The 21,387-nt window shown below is 38.3% G+C and overlaps 1 protein-coding gene across 4 annotated transcripts in view; it reads right to left on the minus strand.

The window, feature by feature from the left end:
- LOC149148015 (mitochondrial aspartate-glutamate transporter AGC1-like) overlaps window positions 1-21,387 on the minus strand; it is a 118,517-nt gene that overhangs the window by 20,918 nt on the left and 76,212 nt on the right. For all 4 annotated transcript variants that reach the window (XM_089446012.1, XM_089446011.1, XM_089446010.1 and 1 more), the window contains exons 5-7: window positions 17,605-17,704; window positions 17,214-17,291; window positions 16,904-16,987 (exon numbers count right to left, since the gene is read on the minus strand). In XM_089446012.1, coding sequence (XP_089302138.1) covers window positions 16,904-16,987; window positions 17,214-17,291; window positions 17,605-17,704 — 262 coding nt within the window. The remainder of the gene's footprint in view (window positions 1-16,903; window positions 16,988-17,213; window positions 17,292-17,604; window positions 17,705-21,387) is intronic.

A 21,387-nucleotide genomic window follows, 5' to 3' on the forward strand; every position in this document is an offset into this window, starting at 1 on the left:
GATGTGCTATGGGGAAGTTTGCCAGATCCCCTTTTCCCAGCAATGACAGTAGAGCGACTGGAATCCTTGACTTGATTCATACTGATGTGAGTGGTCGGATGTCTCATGTATCCTTGAGTGGCTACGAGTACTATGTTTTATTCATTGATGACCACTCCAGGAAGACCTGGATTTATTTCTTGAAGACCAAGAGTGAGGTCTTCAAGCGGTTTCAAGCAGTGTTGTTAAAATCGCGATAGTATCGCGATATTATCGTTTTATCGCGATAATTTCCTGTTGCCGATGTTATCGCGAGTAATATCCGAAATTATCACCAAATTTTTTTATACCCGTTTTTTTCCAAAAAATCGCGATTTTTTCCTGTTTTTATCGTGGGCAATCGGGGCAGCGAGGCTTTATAAGGGATGCTAAATGTTCGAAATGCAATTTTTTTTTAAAGAAACAAATAATTTTAGCGAGGCTTTATAAGGGATGCTAAATGTTCGAAATGCAATTTTTTTTAAAGAAACAAATAATTTTTGAGTGGGGCAGCTTAATGATCAAGTCTAGGCCCTAGTATTGATATGCTATTCATGGTAATGTTAAATTCTTAAAGTAAAAGTGACATTCTCCTTAATCTTCATTTTCATCCTTTTACTTAAATTTTTAACATTACCATGAAATGATTCAGGATGTTTGAGAGTGGTTTTGCCCTCATTGAATTTCATATGGAGAAAGTAGAATTTTACATTTCATTCAAAATCCAGCAGACTTATTAGTTTTTCAGGATTTCAGGATTGGGAAATTGTAATGTTTCTAGGTGACACCACCTGCCCGGGCCACCCCTGCCATCAGTAGAGGACGTGGTCTACCTCCTATAGCTCCTACTTCTAGTTCTTCAGCTTCTAGAGCATAGCAGACTACACTGCCAACTCCACCAGCACCAGCATCTACATCTAGAGGGAAAGGGAAAGGGAAAGCTGTGGCATTTTCTCGCAAGAGGGGCAAAGGAAATCAATAGGATTAGACTTTAGTTATTTTCTTCATTTTATTGTATATGACATTATGACATGATGAGATACATTATTGTATTTTTTGTTGATAGTTTGAGGCTGAGTTGGGACTCAGGAGTCAGGACTTACTATTCAGGACATGATTCAATGTTATGTGTGATTTTAGCACTAGAAATGATATTAAACATCTTCTATATTAGTTCTTTTATCATATTTATGTGTCAATCTATTTATTTTATGTTGTAGATGGTTTAGATATTAAAAAAATTGAAAAAAAAAATGAATATTTTTGTACCAAACGATTTTTTCCCGATAATTACGATTTTTTCCGATTTTTTCCTCGCGTCAATATTATCCCGATAACAATTAATGCAACATTGGTTTCAAGAGTTCAAAGCTCTTGTGGAGACCCAGACAGGTAGGAAGATCAAGGTCCTCAAGTCAGACAATGGAGGGGACTATACCCTTGGTGAGTTTGTTGATTTTTGTGCTAAGGCAGGCATTAGGAGGGAGTTCACAGTTCCTTACTACCCCCAGCAGAATGGGGTTGCAGAGAGGATGAACAGATCCATTGCAGGGGCTGCCAAAGCCATGCTTCATGATCAGGGGTTACCTTTACTTTTGTGGGTAGAGGCCTGCAACGTTGTTGTGTACTTGCAGAACAGTAATCCACATCATGCCTTGGGGAATGTGATTCCGGAGGAGGCTTTTTCTGGGAAGAAACCTAATGTTGGGCACTTTCGTATATTTGGGTGCCTTACATACTCCTATGTCCCCAAGGAGAACAGGACCAAGCTAGAGCCCACTGCAGACATGGGCATCTTTGTGGGTTATAGCGAGACCTCGAATGCTTATCGAATTTATATTCTTGCGTAGAGGAAAGTGGTTGTCAGCCGGGATGTGAAGTTCGAGGAGGAGAGAGCTTTCAGGAGATCATGGAAGTTAGAGTATTCAGAGTCACCAAACCCTCAAGAGCAGTTGAGCCAGTCACAGGGATCAGGCAGTACATCAATTACAGTGTCAGGTCCATCAGTGAGCAGTGGCTCTCAGAGTCAGGTGCGTGGTTCTTCGGGCAGCATGTAGGTCAGTCCACAGAGTAGTTCAAAGGGTAGTCCACTAATGGACAATTCGCACGATACTTCAACATCTACAGGCACAGATTCAGGCATGAGATTAGTTGGCAGGCCTTCAGGAGTTCAAGGTTCTCATGATGATGAGGATTCTTTCACTCCGGTGGGAGAAGTAGCTCAGGGAAGAGGAAGCCCAAGTGGCTTCAAGATACCTTGCACGAGGCCACATCAGTTGCTAGGCCAAAGAGACAAGTTAGAGAGAGTAAACCAACTGAGCGTTTTTGTAGTTGCATGGCACTGGTAACAAGCATTGTTGACTTTGAGCCTTCTAGTTATGAGGAGGCAGCCTGTCAGCAGGTCTGGAGAGAGGCCATGATGGAGGAGTATTCTTCTATTATGAAGTACGATATTTAGGAGGTAGTGTCGAGGCCTGAAGGTAAATTAGTTGTTACCTCCAGATGGCTCTACAAGATAAAGCATGTTGCAGATGGCAGCGTCGAGAAGTTCAAGGCTTGATTTGTGGCGAGAGGGTTCTCACAGGTAAGAGGGAGTTGACTATGAGGAGACCTTTGCTCCCGTAGCTCGGTATACATCTATTCGCTCCATTATATCAATTGCAGCATAGATGGGTTGGAAGATCCACCAGATGGATGTGAAGACCGCATTTCCCAATGGCTTCATTCAGGAGGAGGTTTATATTGAGCAGCTGCAGGGCTTTGAGGTGCATGGGAAGGAGTCCCATGTATGCAGATTGAAAAAGGCACTCTATGGCCTGAAGCAAGCTCCTAGAGCTTGGTACTCTAGGATTGATACATACTTGCAACAGTGTGATTTCACAAAGAGTGAGGCTGATCTGAACCTATACTTCATTGTGGTGGGTGAGGAGCCTCTCATTCTGGTGTTGTATGTTGATGACTTGATCATCACTGGTGCAGAGAGACTCATTGAGGGCTGCAAGAGAGATCTTGCTTCAGAGTTTGAGATGAAGGATATCGGCTTGATGCATTATTTTCTGGGATTAGAGGTGTGGCAGGAGGAGGGGCATTTCTTCCTGGGACAAGGGAAGTACATTGTGGATATTCTTAGAAGATTTCACATGGAGGACTGCAAACCCATGTCTACACCTATGATCACTAACTGGAAGAAGCTTCACGCTTCTAATTCCAAGTTGGTGGATCCTACTCTATACAGACAGTTGATTGGTTGTTTGATGTATTTGGTCAACACTCGACCAGATATATGTTTTGCAGTTAACACTATGAGTCAGTTCATGTGTGAGCCCAGGAGAGTGCACTGGGTGGCTACAAAACACATTCTTCATTACTTGCAGGGGACTGTGGATTTTGGTCTGGATTATAGACAGGGTGATGGAGTGAGACTGGCAGGGTACACAGATTCAGATTGGGCGGGTTGTGCTTCAGGTAGGAAGAGTACTTTCAGGTGTTTTTTTGGGTTGGGTTCAGCAGTTGTGTCGTGGATCAGCCGGAAACAACAGTCAAATGCATTGAGTTAAGCTATGTCAGAGTATATCGCTGCTAGTTTGGATAGTTGTGAAGCCATATGGCTTCACAAGATGTTGTTTGGTCTATTTGATCAGGCATTGAGACCTTCAGTAATTTACTGTAATAATCAGAGTTGCACAAAACTCAAGGAGAATTCAGTTTTTCATGACAGGTCAAAGCATATTGAGATAAAGTATCACTTCATTAGAGACTCTGTCCAAAAGGGAGCTATCAAGCTTGAGTACATTTCCACAAATGAGCAGGTAGCGAACATTTTCACCAAAGCCTTACCATGGGGCAAGCATGTCTACTTCAGAGACAAGATGGGAGGGGTGAAGAACACTTTCCTTGGTAAGATGGAGTGTTAAAATTTGGGTACCAGAGGACAAGTGGTTCCCTAAGGCTTTGATCTTTGGCCTAGGGAAAATTGTCCAAATCTATTTTTTATTTTTCTCCTAAAGTGACTATATAAGTGGTAAAGTCAATTTAATTTAAAAGTGACTTTATAAGTGGTAAAGTTACATTCTAATTTAAAAGTGACTTTATAAGTGGTAACGTTACATTCTAATTTAAAAGTGACTTTATTAAAGTCAATGAAGAATTAGAAAGCGAAAAAGTGACTGGAAATAAAAGGCTAAGTGGCTCTTTATTTAAGTGGGTGAGTTAAAAAACAGAAACTGAGAATTAAATGCACATTTATTCTCATCTCTAGATCTAAATGAATCTCGGCCATTAGATCTTAGGGTAACCCAAAAAGTGATTTAGAGAATAAAAGGAGAATTCATTCTTTCATGAGCATTTGAGAGAAAGAAAAGAGAGAGGAAGGAGAAAATTTTTGAGTAGTGAGGAAGTGAAGGAGAGCAACAAGAAGACATTTCAACAAATCTGGGCAGCAGCGTTTATTGGCACGCATCCCAAGGAAAAACCGTACAATAGGAGAAAGGCACAGAAATCGAGAAAGCGGGGCAACAAATTCTGGGCACGTTTTTCGAGGCTGGCCATACAACATTTAATGTTGTTTTATTGTTGTAAAAAATTCTATTTTGGTTGTTTGCTGATTGGCACAATTTTTGAGGTGGAGTTCAAGCACGGAAATCGAGATAAGTTGTAATTTGTGGTTGCTGGAATTTTTACTGTGTATTTTAGTTTCTCTGTAAAAGCATTTTCAGAAATAAAGAAGAGCTCTCAAACTGGTTTTCCCCAAGAGTTGTAGGGGGTTTTTCCAGGGTCACATTGACCAAAAATCACTGTGTTATTTTCTGTGTGTGGCTGTCATAATTTTGTTGTGTTTTATTTCTGCAATTTCCGCAGTTGTGAAATCTCTAAATTTGTGTTTTTAGAAAATTATTGTCATTTCCAGAGTTTAGAATTTTTATCATGCTGGGATTTAAAACTAAATGCATGGAGTGATAAGGAAAACTAATAACCAGAGTGCGGATTGAAATTTCTTCAGAAACCGAAGTCAAAACAGGTCAACGAATCAAGTCAATGCAATCAAACAGCTTCCCAGCAGCTCGATCAACGCTGGTCAATGCAGCAAACAGAATTTTGTCCTTTCCTTCGCACGTGTGAGAGAGAAGACTGCCGAGAAACGTGTACCCAATCAGATGAGGAGAGAGAGAGATGTGAGAGGATGAGTGTGTCTAAATGAGGCTCAGGCATCATGCATGTATAGCAAACGTTGAGGATGAATATACGTGATTGTTGGACTTCTAAACCTACATAAGTCTGCTAGTCGACCTTGACAATTTGTCCATAATCAAAATAAATTTATAACTTGATTTGTACATGTCGAAATTGGATGATCTTTAGATCAATCCTACACCTCTCTGAGAGTGGAATCCAAGAAAAATATCAGCTGTCATAAATAAGATAATCCATGTGAATTTTGGCCCTAGTTGCCAATTTTAACACTGCCTCTCAACTAGGGAGAATTTCATCTGCTAATCCATCTGTCAGTCTGTACTATCTCTACCATCAATGCACTTCTCTGCTCTACTTTGTTGAACTATGAAGAATAAAAAGTAATTGAGAATATATCATACCATTCTCTACTGACTCTAAGTCAGTCTCAAATAAAAGAAAGTGTTTCATACCACTCTTATTGACCCGAAGTTAGTTCCAATCAAAAGAGAGTGTCTCATACCACTCTTACTAACCTGAAGTCAGTTCCAATTGATCCCAGACCAATATCAGTCATCCTAGCATAGGGAGTACGGTTGTACACAATGCATCCATCTGTAGTACTACGATTCCTATCCTCATTTCCTACTCATTGGCTAGATGAGAGGTACTTCCTATGAGTCCCAGACTGCATGGGTAGGATGTCTCAGCAAGAGAAGGTTGAACCACTCATCCTGCCTACAAGTCGCCAAAGGGTATCACAGGGAAAGGTTGAACCACTCACCTTGTACACAGCAAAACACTAGGGGAAGGCTAAACCACTCACCCTATGGCTGCTCATCGCTCCAAGAAGTACCCCAAGCCCCCCGGAGCTCAATGTCCATATCATACAGGACCCTCATAAGAGGGTCTCTCCACAACTCCAAATCGTTCTCGGAAGGCCAAGAACTTGACCTTCCCTAGGGGCTTTGTCAAAATATCAGCGACCTACTCATCAGTCCCAATGTGATGGAGCCTTATTGCTCCTCGTTGTACCATATCTCGGATAAAGTGGTACCTGATATCTATGTGCTTGGAGCAATCATGAAACACGGGATTCTCTGATAATTGGATCCCACTCTAGTTGTTGCAGAGGATCACGGTGGTATCCAGCACATCTCCAAATAGCGCACTGAAGAGCTTCCTCAACCATACAGCTTCACAGGAGGCCATACTAGCAGCTATGTATTCGGCCTCAGCGGTGCTCAAGTCAACCAATTTCTGCTTCCTGCTCATCTAAGATATCACAGCAAAACCCAAAGAAAAACAGCATCCATAAGCGCTCTTACGATCCACCATACTGTCAGCCCAATCAGCATCAGAATAACCATGCAGCCTCACATCTCCGGCAGTGTATCTCTGTCCATGAGTGATTGTGCCCCGAAGATATCTCAGAAGATTCTTGGCACAAATCCAATGTATATAATGAGGCTCAACCATATATTGGCTCAATGTGTTAACTGCAAAACATATGTCCGGACGGGAGTTCACCAAAAACATCAGTGCTCCTATGAGTTGATGATACTCGAAGCATTTCCCAATCCAGGTCCGGCAGCACTACCACATAACTTCTTAAAGTTAAGTTCCATCAGGGTAGTCACGGGCTTACAGTCTACCATCCCAAATCTTTCCAGTATCTTCACAACATATTTTCCTTGAGATAGGAAAATTTCACCTAACTTTTGCCAGACCTCCAACCCTAGGAAGTAGTGCATCGGTCCTAGGTCCTTCATCTTAAATTCAGAAGCCAACTCCCTCTTACATTTGTGAATAAGAGGGTTTGCACCTGTCAAAAAGAGGTTATCCACACAAAAGTACCAAAACAAGAGGTTTATCATTTTCAACCTTAAAGTAAAGGTTCGGATCGACTTCACTTCTAGTGAATCTTAGCTTCATCAGATAGTTATCGCTCCTCTCATACCAAGCCCAGGGTGCTTGCTCCAAACCATAGAGAGACTTCTTCAACCCGCATACATGAGATTCCCAATCATGAACCTCAAACCCCTCGGGTTGTTCCACATAGACTTCCTCTTTGATCGAACCATGCAAGAAAGTGGTCTTGACATCCATCTGATGTAGGTTCCATCCTTGTGAGGCAGCAAGGGCTATGATCGAGCGGAAGGTGGTGTATCGGGCAACAGGTGCAGATATCTCATCGTAATCTATACCTTCCTTTTGAGAGAAGCCTCAAGCAACAAAGCGAGCCTTAAACTTTTTAGCACTTCCACCAGCTCCATGCTTGATTTTGAAGAGACACTTAGAGGTGACAACCAATTTGTCCTAGGGTCTAGGGACCCCATCCCAAACATCATTCTTCATAATTGACTTGTATTCTTCATTCATAGCATCCTTACATACTTGTTGCCTCACGACTTCTTCAAAGGATGAAGGCTCATTTTAAATGATAATGCTCATCACGGTCAAGCATCCTTTATAGCTATTCGGCTTCTTGCTTTCATGGAAAGTCCCCCTTGGTGCAATATGTCTCTTGGCATCTTCAAGAGTCTACCTAAGCCATGAGGGTCTCCTCTTGGAGGAGGAAGGCTCATGAGGAGGATCTATAGGATCCATAGGTTCATCAACATCAGGCATCGTTTCATCTTCTTTTGTAACCTAATTTCCGATGTCAGTTTCTTTGTCCTTCCTTGGGATAGGAAGGTTGTTGATCTTCCTGAGGGCCATATCTTCGTCAAAGGTGACATCATGACTTATCTCAACTTCCCTTTGACCAGCCACATAAATTCTATATCCCTTAGAATTTTCAATATAGCCCACAAAGACTCCTTTCTTCCCAGATGCACCCAATTTGCTTCTTTTCTCTTTCGGCACATGAAAATATATCGGGTTTCCGAAAATTCTAAAATGAGAGACATCAGGTTTCTTACCAGTGAACATTTCTTCGAGAGCATTGGAGTCCAATGCTTGATGAGGGCATCAATTTTAAATATACATGGTGGTACTTGCAACTTCAGCCCATAAGAACTTCAAAAGCCCTTGATCATGAAGCATGGCACGAACAACTTCTACAATAGTGTGATTCTTCCTTTCAGCGACACCATTTTGCTCGAGAGTGTATGGCATTGTAGTCTCCCTCTTAATGCCAGCTTCTCTGCAATAATCTTGGAATTCATTGGATTCGTACTCTATCCCATTATCAGTCCTCAATATCTTGATTTTCTTCTCAGATTGGTTTTCGATCAAGGTTTTGAAGTGTCAAAACCAGGTGAACACTTCATCCTCTTCTTCAAGAAGTAGATCCAAGTCTTGCAAGAATAATCATCCATAAAGGTGAGATAATATAAGTATCCTCCCAAAGAGTTTACGGGCATCATACTAGATATGTCGGAGTGGATCAATTGCAATATATTTGTGGTCTTGATATTACTTGAGGGGAATGGTCCCCTTGTAAGTTTTCCTTCGGCACATCCCAGACATACACCTTCACGCTCTACTTTGAACTCGGGCATACCTGTCACCATCTGTCTCACATCGAGTAGGGCCTTATAATGAAGATGGGCAAACCTTTGGTTCCATAGTTCAGATTGTAGAGATTTGCCGCAAGACATGGCTCCCAATGGACTTCTTCCTCCAACTTGATACAAAGTGTCAACCCTGAACCCAAGAGTAAAATCATCTTTAAAATTTCTTTTCCAAACACGTACCTTTCCATTGATGAATGCCACCTTGAATCCTTTGTCTTCCATTGCCAAAATGGACACCAGGTTCTTCTTGAGATCAGGTACATATAGTACTTCTTGTAAATGAATAGTGTTACCTTGATTCAATTGAAGGGTAACATTCCCTACTCCCTTCACGGGATAGGTGGCATCGTCTCCAAGGATGATCTCCAAGTTTGTCTCCTTTTCTATCAGATTAGAGAGAGCTTCCTTGTATCCGGTGAAGTGCCTTGAGGCACCACTATCAATTAGCCAATTCCCCAAAGTGTCTGGTGGAGAGGTAGTGGAGAGGGTCGATATAAGATAGTACTCCTTTTGCTTATTGTTAACAACATTTGATTCTTCATACCTGGAGTTCCTTGCTTTCTTAGAGGGTCGACCATTTCCTTGATGTCCCGCATTCCTTTTTCCCTTGCCATTAGACCTGCCAATACTTTGATCGTAGTTGTTGAAGTTGCCCCTGGAATGATTTTGATCATCATCATGCGATGTGTCCCTTCTATTTGGACATCCCTTGCATAGTGGCCAAACTTATTACAAACAAAGCACTTACCCTTCCTTCCTCCCTTAGATCCAGGATTTCCGTGGAGATGACCTTTATACCCTGCATAATTTCTCTTTTTGGCATGAGCGGAGAATGTAGTGGGGTTGCTTCTATTAGAAGGCATTTCTTGCTCCACCATTCTTGTTTCTTCTAGGATGCATCTCGACATCAATTCTTCAAACCCTGGAATTCAATCATTGTTGAGTATAGTGGTTCTAAATACATACCATTCAGATGGGAGTCCTCCAAGGGTGGTGAGAGTAAGTTCCCTGTCAGGAATGACTTCTCCAATCGAAAGTAGATCATTCTTGATCTCAATGATCCTTAAGAAGTAGGATTGAATATCTTCGTCCTTGCCCTTCTTAATGTCCTTCAACTTATTTTTGAGAAATAGAATTTGATTAGCATTACTAACCTTGAACATTCTGATCAACCTGTCGTAGATCTCCTTAGAGGTCTTCAATTCAGAGATGTAGGCCACCAAGCGCTTGTCAATGGAATCTTTGATAATCTTCTTTGTTTTTACTTCAGCCCTATTGTACTTGGTCTCCACAGCAACCGATGCATTTGAAGAAGACTCAGTGATTTTACCCTTCACATAATCCATCACTTCTTGTTCTTCCAAGGTCAAATTAAAAGACATCTTCCATTCATGATAGTCAAATTTATCATGGAGCTTGTCTTCAACCGAGAAGTAGGATGAGGAACCCATTGAGCCTTTTGTCCTTGTCCAACTGTCTTTGGTGATTGCTCTTTCACTCTTGCTTGGGCTTTGTCTTCACTTCACCTCTGATACCATGTTAATTTTAGGCAACAATGGTATGTTCTATGTTTTAGAGCAATTTTACTTCAATTTCTTTACTAGCCCAATATCAATATCCAGTTTAGCAATCACATCAACAAAATAGTAAAATGCAAATAGAACATAAACATAAACAGTAGAAGACAAGCCAAGACAAGAGGACACAAGATGTGGCACCAGCCAATGACAAACCCAAATGTGGGGAAAACCTTGATCAATTCTTCTTATAGTCTTCAATATTTCAGCAGAGAGATAGTACAATTTACAAATTCTGATAATTTATGACTGCAGCAAAAGAGCCCTATCCAGAAAAGTCAACGTTGGTCAACAAGGTAGATTTCTTCCTCAATTCAGCTCAGTTAAACCCAGTCAACTTCGGCCTCAAACAGCAAGTCTAATCAGCCCAAAACAGTCCAAAAAAGTCTAGTCAAAACTAGTCAACAAAATTCAACCCTGCGACCAGCCTTAGTACAATCAATGCTAGTCAAAGCGGAGGTCAGATTGCCTCGGTTTTTGTGCGCAGATCTGTGGCCTGCTAGGGAAGAGATTCCTCACCCAAATCGAAGTCAAAATAGGTCAACGCATCAAGTCAACGAAATCAAACAGCTTCCCAACAGCTCGGTCAACGCTGGTCAACGTAGCAAACAAAATTTTGTCCTTCTTTCCTTCGCACGTGTGAGAGAGAAGACTGCCCAGAAATGTGTACCCAATCAAATGAGGAGAGACAGAGATGTGAGAAGATGAGTGTGTCTAAATGAGGCTCAGGCATCATGAATTTATATCAAACGTTGAGGATGAATAGACATGACTGTTGAGCTTCTGAGCCTACATAACTCTGTTGGCCGACCTTGACAATTTGTCCATACTCAATAAATTCATAACTTTATTTGTACATGTCCGAATCGAATGATCTTTAGATCAATCCTACACCTCTCGAAGAGAGGAATCCAAGAAAAATATCAGTTATCATAAATAAGATAACCCATGTGAAGTTTGGTCCTAGTCGCCAATTTTAACACTGTGCCACAAACAGGACGGATTTTTGGGCCCCTCCTCTCTGTGGCAGTCAGGACGGATTTCTAACCCCCCTCTGATGCAGATAGGACGGAATTTTGGGTAGTGCGATTTGATATGGAGGGAAAGCAAATTTCTTGGACAGACCAATACGAAGGTATACGAATTGTTTTGTGATTAATTCTGAGACAAATTGAAGTTTCTGAGGCCTTAAACCTTGCGAAGTTAACTTTTGGCAGAGGAGAAACTTTTCATATAAGGAGCAACAATTTTTTTTCTATGATTAAACTGTCTCGGAAGACCGTTGTATGGACAGCTAGCCCCCTGTGAAATTGCCGCAAATCACTGAAATCGATTCTGGGCAGAACGAAAAGACGTCCAAATTAATGAAGTTGAGCGAGTAAGGTTTCTTGTGATTTGGTTCCACAAACCTAGAGCCCTAAAATATTCTGATGAAGCGTAGTCGGGTTTCCCCCATTATTCTATGGCTTCTGAAGTACCTAGATCGAATTCTGGGGTAGGCCAGAGTATCACTTTTGGCAATCGAACTTGTGACTTCAATAGCAAATCGAATTTGTGATCCAAGTTCAATGTTTGGTGTACAGGAGATTATTTCTGCAATTTTGATACTATACAGGAGGAGAAATCAGAACAGAAGGTTGGATTGGATAATAGAGGGAAGGTCGAGGCTCTTTCAAGTTGGAACTGGTACATTAAGTAGGATCAGCATCGAAAATTATATAAAACAGTGTCTTATGTTCTCTGGTTAGGGTTTGTTGTACTGTAATTTGGGTTTGTTGATCAATGTGGAATGAGTATCATCATGTTGTGTGCATCTATAAAAATTGATCTTATTTGAATCATTTAGTTATGTCAGGTGGGCTATTGGATATGTATTGTGTTGATTCAATCTAGTGAATGTTGGTATCCTTCTGTTAAACTTATTGTGTGAAGAACGCATTGATTATTTGAATATAACTATTGCAATTGAAAGGGAAAATTTTATTGAAACCCTAATACCCTACAGGGCAATTACCCTAGCCCACTACAGTGGGGAGAAACTAGCTACAAATCCCTGAAATAGATGTATTCCTGAAATCGATTATGGGAAAAATGAAGATAGTCAAATTGAACGGATTCATTCTGAAGTTCCATAAGATGTCCGAGTTGTTGAAGATCAACAAGGAGGGTTTCCTGAGATTTGATTCCACTGACCTGGAGCCCTAAAAGATTCTGACAAAGTGCGGTCCGGCTTCCCCCATTATTTTGTGGCCTCTGAAGTACCTAGATTGAGTTCTAGGGTAGGCAAGAGTATCTCTATTGGCGATCAAACTTGTGATTTCTATAGAAAATCGAGTTTGTGATCCAAGTTCAATCTATGGTGTACAAGAGATTATTTCTGCAGTTTGGATCCTATACAGGAGGAGAAATCAGAATAGATGGATGGATTGAATAATACATGGAAGGTCGAGGTTGTTTCAAGCCAAAACTGGTACATTTAGTAGGATCAGCATCCAAAATTATATAGAACAATATTTTATGTTCTCTTGGTTTCATCATGTTGTGTGCATCTATAAGAATTGGTCTGATATGAATCATTTGATATGTATTGCACTGATTCAATCTAGTGAATGTCGGTATCCTTCCGTTAAGCTTATTGTGTGTAGAACGCATTGATTGTTTGAATTTAACTATTGCAATTGAAAGGGAGAAAATTTATTGAAACCCTAATGCCCTAGGGCACAATTACCCTAGCCCACCTCATTTGATCTCTCTCTCTCTCTCTCTTAGTGGCCTAGGTTTAACTCCCTCCCTTTCAAGAATTGAGGAACAATTTGATGTTTCCCCTCGATGGACGCATTGTCACTATCAATCAGCTTACTTTATTATGAGCTATGTCACAAGATTCATTGAACTTTAACCTTGAGGTTCGAATTTTGGCGAACCTTAAAAAAAATTTGAGGTTTGGCAAACCTTGTAGCCATTGACCAAGTCCATAGATCAAAACTCATAACTTCATGTCACAACTCAAGCTTGTAATTTATCCTTGCATTTTCCATGTCTGTGATAGCATTTTTTATGTTTACTAATGTTGATTTCTTACTATTTTATCCTATAATTCATTTTAAATTAATATATATATATATATGAACTTAATGGCGAACCTCATCCTAACCTCATCAAAAAATTCGAACTCAAACCAAACCTACTCATTGTCGAACCCAAATCATGTGACATTGATTATGAGCTTGCTCATCCATGAACGCTGACAATGTGGTCCCCACCGTCAAGCAAAAAACGATTGCTTTGTCTATGCAGGATGTTGGCCCTAGACTCCTTAAACACTCATCTGCACTTGGAGTCTGCAATGATGCTCCTCCTCGCATACCATTGAGTACCCTATAGTCTGTGTACGATCACCAGCGTCTGATCGTCAGTCACCTTCACTAGGGTTAAAGAATTGAGGAACGAAAATATGTCTTCCTCAATTTCCTTAAATCCACATCCAAATAAAATAGAAGAGCACTAGGGTTAAAGAATTGAGAAACGAAAATTTTCCTTCCTCAATTTCCTTGAATCCACATCCAATTCTTTTCCTAGATAGATTTCTACTCCTAGACTCCATTAGCCCTAGATTGAGAAAGGCACTAGTCCTATCTCTTGTGACAATCCTTAAAAAACTCTAAATATTTTCATTTTTTATTTGTGTTAAGGTAAATTAGGGCTCAGTTACAACAAAATCATTAATTTTCAGCATTTTTTGACTTGGATATTCTTGTAGTAGGGTTAGGACTGTTATGCATTTATTTGGAAAAAAAACTAGCATAGATCCATCTCAAGTATGGATCTAACATGAGCTGAAAGGGATCAAATTTCTTCACGTGCAAACTTTTTTAGAGTGCAAAATACAAGGTGTTATTTTTCATTGTTTAAATTGTATTTTTGAATGCTAAATAGAGTACATATAAGACCAAATACAAAAATTTAAACATCAAAACTTAAATTTTTTTCTATATATAGATATACATGAAGTTGATATCTACATAAATTAGTTAACATAGATCTTCAAATAGTTTATTTAAATCTCTTGTTGAAATATTTTTGAAAAGTATAAGATTTAAACATCTGATTCACACATTTTTTTACTTCTAATTACTTTAGAATATATTCAATTTTTTTTAATTATAGTGGGCATTATTTTTCTATTTAGAACATAATTTTTATTTTTTATTTTTATTTTTTGAAAAGTATAAGATTTAAACATCTGATTCACACATTTTTTTTACTTCTAGTTACTTTACAGCATACTCATTTTTTAATTATAGTGGAAATTATATTTCTATTTAGAACATAATTTATTTATTTTTGAAAAGTATAAGATTCACACATAATTTTTCTATATATAGATATACATGAAGTTGATATCTACATAAATTAGTTAACATAGATCTTCAAATTGTTTATTTAAATCTCTTGTTGAAATATTTTTGAAAAGTATAAGATTTAAACATCTGATTCACACATTTTTTTACTTCTAATTACTTTAGAATATATTCAATTTTTTTTAATTATAGTGGGCATTATTTTTCTATTTAGAACATAATTTTTATTTTTTATTTTTATTTTTGAAAAGTATAAGATTTAAACATCTGATTCACACATTTTTGTTACTTCTAATTACTTTACAGCATATTCAATTTTTTAATTATATTGGACATTATTTTTCTATTTAAAACATAATTTTTATTTTAAAGGGGCACGGATGGACGGACAAAGTTACACATCCCCTCATATTGGGCTGTAGAATGAGCCTCTCGGCTCAAAAAATATCATTTCACATGCATTTATCAACCACAAATTAGAGTTGACGTCTAGGGTTTATTCTGCTTTCATATGCGCTTTTAAACCACAGAAAATTGCTGTAATTATTTCCTCTATTTACTTTTTATTAGCTCTAACTTTACACTTCTTTATCATAGATTCTAGAGCTTATCTTTATCGCCGCTATACATTATTTGCATGTTGTAACCTGCTGCTTAAAACCCTATTTTATGACATCCAAGTATAATTCCTTGATTGCAAGTGTTTGGGAGCCTATTTGAGCCTCTATTGGTTAACCTATGTGTTCTAGAGCCATTGGAATCCTTGAACTCACTCTCTAGAAATTATATCATAAATCACCCAAAACCCTAATCATTGCATACTTATCTTTTGTGGTCATTCATTGGACATTAATATAATTATCTTATCTTATCTTGGGTGAATCTTGTAGCATAACACTTAGGGGCCATTTAGCCTAAAGTCTAATTGGGTTACTCGATCCTGAAGATCTACTAGGAAGCCTCCCTTGTGGTGGATTTTCTCCAACCACAGGACAAGGGGAGTAATCACTGTGGTGACAATGGAGACTGTCCCATCGTTGCACTCAATCTAGGTTGCTTAGTAAGGCTTTGCACTAATGTGCTACATTTTCATGCAACAAGTACCAAATCGGCCCTCTGGAGTCTGAACTAAGTATATGGCAGAGTCAATATTGCTGGCAGTCAACTTGGCCAAGTTGACCAAGTCCAAGATGACTCAGACCACTTTTAAAAACTAAGCTTGCTAAGGGATGGGAGTAGGCTTCTTATAATTTGAAGTCCTTTTTGCGTGAGGTGGAAGTGGTGATGATCTCTTGAGGATGACAAATGGTCCTTCCAATGACTTATTGTCACTAAGTATTTACCTAATGTCTACTTAGCTTTTGGTAAAAAAGGAGTGAATAAGAAGAAAGCACTACACTGTAGCAAGTTAACAAGCTTCTCAATCTAATAAGGGTGCATGCTTGTTTGCTTGCCTTGTAAGGATGTGTTCTAGTATATGTTCCTTTATTTCTGTTAGGATTGCTTTGAGGGTGACTTACAAGGGTTTATTAGTAGCTATGGTAGTAATTCCAATCTGGAAATCAAGCATCCAGTGTCTGCAATTGTTCTTTCTAAGAAAAACTGCAAAGAAGGTGGTGGAAATCCACCAAAAAAAGTGATCACAGATGATTCTTGTCATTAATGATGAATGATTATGCTTAATTCAAACATAGAAGCTGACCCTTATTTACTTTCAATGTGGAAATTAATCATAGCAGTTCAGCCTAGACTTCAACCCCTGAGACCTAACTCCACCTCTAAGGCATGCTTGAGATCACCAATGGCTTCATTTGACCTCCTTTCAAAAATTTTCAGAAAGTTAACAGGATCATCAAAACATTACAATTTACTAGCTGCATGGAAATCCATATTTGAGGGTAGATTTCGCATTCTTTAGCCAATTGTGAGTAACCTTTTATAATTCTTGCCATGAGGAGTTCACTCCAGGGGGTAATTTGTAGCATTCCCATTGTTACTGGTTACGACAGATTATAGTTTCAATCCATGTTATCCACAAAGAAGAATCACGTGACAGGTGTCAATCAAATTTATACTTTCTGATCCAAGCTGCAAATGCATTATATATAAAATCTGCAAAGATTCAAGGAGGTAAACACCATTCATGAAATCCCAACAGCTTAGCTACAATTCAACCAAAATATATACTCAGCTTTAATGTGCACCCAGTTGAGACAATAGACCAGCAGCAACAAGCAAAACTATTGGATGAACCCACCTGTGTTTGTAACCTCGTCTTGATAACATCAAAAGGAGTTGTAAATAATGCTGCAGTTGATCCTGCTAATCCTCCAAATGCAAGCTGCAATAGAGTTTGCCCACCAATTATTAGAAAAGGCTGTCCATTTCAAATCATAAAAGGCTTTGAGGTAACCCAGTCACCACATGCACTTATTGCATAGTCATTGTGAGCCGGGGGTGTGTTATTTTTTCAACTTCCCAAATTTTCAAATTGAATGACCACTTTTTACTTTAAATAGAGAACAAGAATTACAAAGCAACATCTCAGAGACAGATAGAAAATAAACCGTCTGTAAAGTGCCAAGGTGGGCTTGTGCACTATGCCTACGCAGTGCCAAATGCTTCAAACCCTCGTATGTATAAAACTGTCAAAGTCAAGAAATAGTACATGCCACGGGAACTTTAGCTTTATGGTATACACTGCAAATTTTTCAGAAATAATGACCAAGAAGCCTAAATCTTTATGTTTTTCATTATGACTTAAGGATCTAACACTTATTATTGTCTCCTGTGTCTGATATAGGAACACAGTTTAGATTGTTATCTGTTCTTTCCACAATGCCTCTCTCACAAATCCCAAAAATGTAAAAGGGGGGAGAAAAGACAATCAGCATGTCAATCTAGCTAAAAGTTGATAACCCCACACGTCTAAACCATTTAGTTTAAAAATTCATGCACCTTAATCACAGACTGCGGCACATTCCTGCACAGAACTGCACCCCATCCAGCATATAACAAAGGGAATCCACCCTTCTCAAGAATGCCCGTTAATGCCTTCCTGCATAGAGTTACAAAACGTAAAAAAGCCATACAGATGGACAAAACTTAAGGCATAATCAAATAATGGAACAAAATCAACAAGAAAGCAGAAAGCAAACCTAACATAGAAAAGGAGGTCAAATTGGTGAAACTAAGTTGAATGTAGAGTGGAAAATTTGTGGACAGGATTATTAGACTTTGCCAAGATGGACCAGTCAAACTCAACAGACACGATCAAATTTTTTTTGTAGACTCTGTAAGGCCACATTGTGCCAGAAAAAGGGCAAAGCATCCCAAAAAGGAGTCAAGTCCTTGAATTTTGGCCTTTGACTCCTTATACTGATCTTCAAATTGTTGACGAGTATCCTTAGATGTTACGTCGGCATTTTAGGAGTCTTTGCAGTCAGCTAAATTGACGTTAAAGATTCTTGTATGCACTAATATTATTCCCATTGAGCTATTATTCCCAAATGCCTTGGATTTTTTGGTTCCCCATGACATTATATTTATATTTGTATGGTTGGTTGCACTCTTGAGTCCCACTGACCTAATTTGGTCATTTGTAACCATTAATAAATTTCTTTCTTTATTTCTTTCATTTTTTCTTGCATGCCTTATGTTCTTGTTCAGGAATGGGAGTTCACTAGACTTTTGCATACTTGTGGTTTTGTATTCAGACAGGCCATTCTTTCAACATACTGAAAATTAATAAGCATATAAAAACTTAATAAATTTAATTAATAAACTTATAATTAAAAATAAAAATATTTCTAAACATAGAAATGTGAGACACATAAAATATTAGTAACTATAAATTAAAGATCCATTTGACTGTATAAATTAAAATAATAATTCATATTCATAACCATTATATTTCAGAACTTCATATTTAAATTTTATTAATAAATATATAAAAATTCAATATTTGCAATAATCATTTTTTCTAAGTTACATATATATATATATATATATATATATATATATATATATATATATATATATATATATATATCATCAATGCTACGAATATCACATTTAAAAATTAAATTATAAATTATAAAACATGTGAAAGGGTTTTAATAAAATTGAAAATAATAGATGTGAACTTTTATATAAACATATATTATAAACATTATTACTAATAACCAGTATTGATCCATCTTAACTCCGGATATACCAAGCACCGCAAGGAATCAATTCTCTCCAAGTTTTGCATTCAAAGAGAGGCTTGCATCTTGTGAGATTCGATCCTTCTCGGCACTTGGTAGTTGCAATGTTAAGATGGATCTACGCTGGTAGACATTTCAAAGTTTACATCCATGCCTTAAAAATATTATTAGGTTTATATATGACTAATGCAAGCATACATAAGCTATTGGTTTAAAGATTTACTTGATTGCTTGTTCCTTAAGGCTTATTCCCTATTGTACCTTGAAGGTGGGAGGCTCCTTGGATTCCTTGATGGCTATTGATGTTAAATTGCAAATGGAGGGCTCAAATAAGCATATAAGCATGCATTTTTTAGTATCTTGTGATGATATCTATTATCACTCAGTTTTTTTCCTTAGAAGTTATTAAAGAAGGAATGGCCCAGGGTAACCACAAACCAATCTTTTAGACTCAGGTTCTAGCCAACCTAAGTCCAGAGAGGTCTCTCTCTATAATTTAACTTTGTTTGAATATGATTTTAGGCTAGCTCTTAATGTTCAGGTTGTTTGTTTTGATTTGGTGGGGGAATTAAGAAGACAGATGGGTACAGCAAATATTTAGGCCATTGGGATATGGAGTCAATCAAGAAAGGCTTAACTGGATTTGATTTATCACTGAGGTAAGAGTCCACAGGGTAGGCTAACACGGCAAGAGCAAATCTGTAGATTTTGAAGGGATGAGAATCCTAACCAGGGCTAAGGGCAAAGAAGAATCCTTAACAAGGATTAAGATGAGGAAGGGAAGGATGGCCAGTAGCAAAGGGCAGTGAAGAATCCTATACTATGGGCCAAAGGGGGGTAAACTACGGAAGTGAGGAGGCAATTAAGAATCTCCAGACCAAGGCAGTGTAGAAGAAAACATAAATAAAGCAAACAGTTAAAACAGAGAGCACTTAAGCTAATTCTGATGATATCATTCCTTGTTTGCTTTTAAGATTTCATAAGAAACACACAAGAATATTTCATGACATAAAGAGAATACAGTATTTAAACATAAGAAAATGATACATATTCGTTCCAGATGTGCACAAGAATCGAGTGAAATGTCCTCAGCGTTATTTCATAATCCAATAAACCAGTCCAGTCTTGAGTACATTAGCTCCTTAGCTTAAAACAAAATGTCTTCAGAAATGCTTTTTAATCCACACTAATTACTTCAACTTGTGAAGTATTTATACAAAATTTGATACAAAATATCTCATAACAATATGAGAATTAATAAATATCTTCAACACAAAGATAGAGACAGATGGAAATCCGTTTGTTTGTTGTCCCTTTATTTGTGAATGTGTTAGCTGCTGGAATTCGGATTTGGCTCTTGCAGTTGCCTTGGTAGTTATGTGCTGGATTCACTCTTATCGTTGAACTACTGATACTCTTTACTTGTGTTGATTCATCATGTATTACCTGTTTTCACCTGGCAGTCATCTTTATCATCTAGATTTACTATAGTAACTTATAGTAAATCTGTAAAACTGGTCCACCATTCAATATCTGGTAATTTTATTTTGATCATTTTCCTGTAGACTTCATCGGCTTCTGTATCTTTGACAAAATTGGGTTTGCTAGTGAACAAGTGTTTGATTTCATGTTCTATGTAGAACAGATTCTCCAGGCCATCATAAAGTAACTTTCCTGTAGGTAATGCTTTTACTCCTGAAGAACTAGCTTGGCTCCTAGCCTGTTTATTCAGTCTTTCGATGTAATCTTGTTGTGTCAATAATTTTTCATGTATGACCAGAGGACTAGGAAGTCCTTTTTCTCTCAGAATGCCATATTTCAACATGAAACTGTCGATGTCTGCTTGAATACTTTGACATCTTTTCTCCAAATTAAGCATCAGGTTCCTTTTAGTAAGAACCTTCTTTATCTCAATAATAGTTGTTGTTTTGTCCTGAATTTCCATTTCATCCAGCTGATACCTGTTTCTACTGTTCAAAAAATCTATCAACTGATTTGCCTCCTCAGGCTTGTCTCCCAGTTCTTCTTTTGTTTTTTGTATGGCTTCCATGGTTGTTTTGACTAACTCAGTTTGCTCGAAAATAACCTGAATTGAAGGCCAAACATCATTGATGGAACCAATGATGTTGGCCCACAGAATATCCTTCATATCTCCCAATGGCTCTTGCAACGTTAAGTCTTTTTCAAGGGCTTTAATCCTATCTACCATTCTTTGATTTTTCTGGGACTCTTCCTTCTGCTGAATTTGAGCAAGTGTGCAATTAGTTTCTAAATTTTTCACTTGTTCACCGAGTTTCTTGAGCTCAGTGGCCTGTATTGGTTGATGTACCTGTGGCTGAAGTAGTACCTGCCACTGGCAATCTTGTTATTGGTGGAAGTGTTGGGGCCAAGGAGGTTGCCAGAGTGGAGGGTACTGCAGTGGAAATTGTAGGTATTACAGTCTAAGGAATTGTGGCTAGCTCACTCTGCTTAGACCGTATCACATTTTCCAATTCTTTCTCAGTTTCTTTTAATTGATCATTCAACTTAATCC

Source organism: Pinus tabuliformis, chromosome 9 (genome assembly GCF_031772625.1).
Source record: "Pinus tabuliformis cultivar Carrire ecotype Pingquan chromosome 9, CPIR1, whole genome shotgun sequence".
Classification (NCBI taxonomy): domain Eukaryota; kingdom Viridiplantae; phylum Streptophyta; class Pinopsida; order Pinales; family Pinaceae; genus Pinus; species Pinus tabuliformis.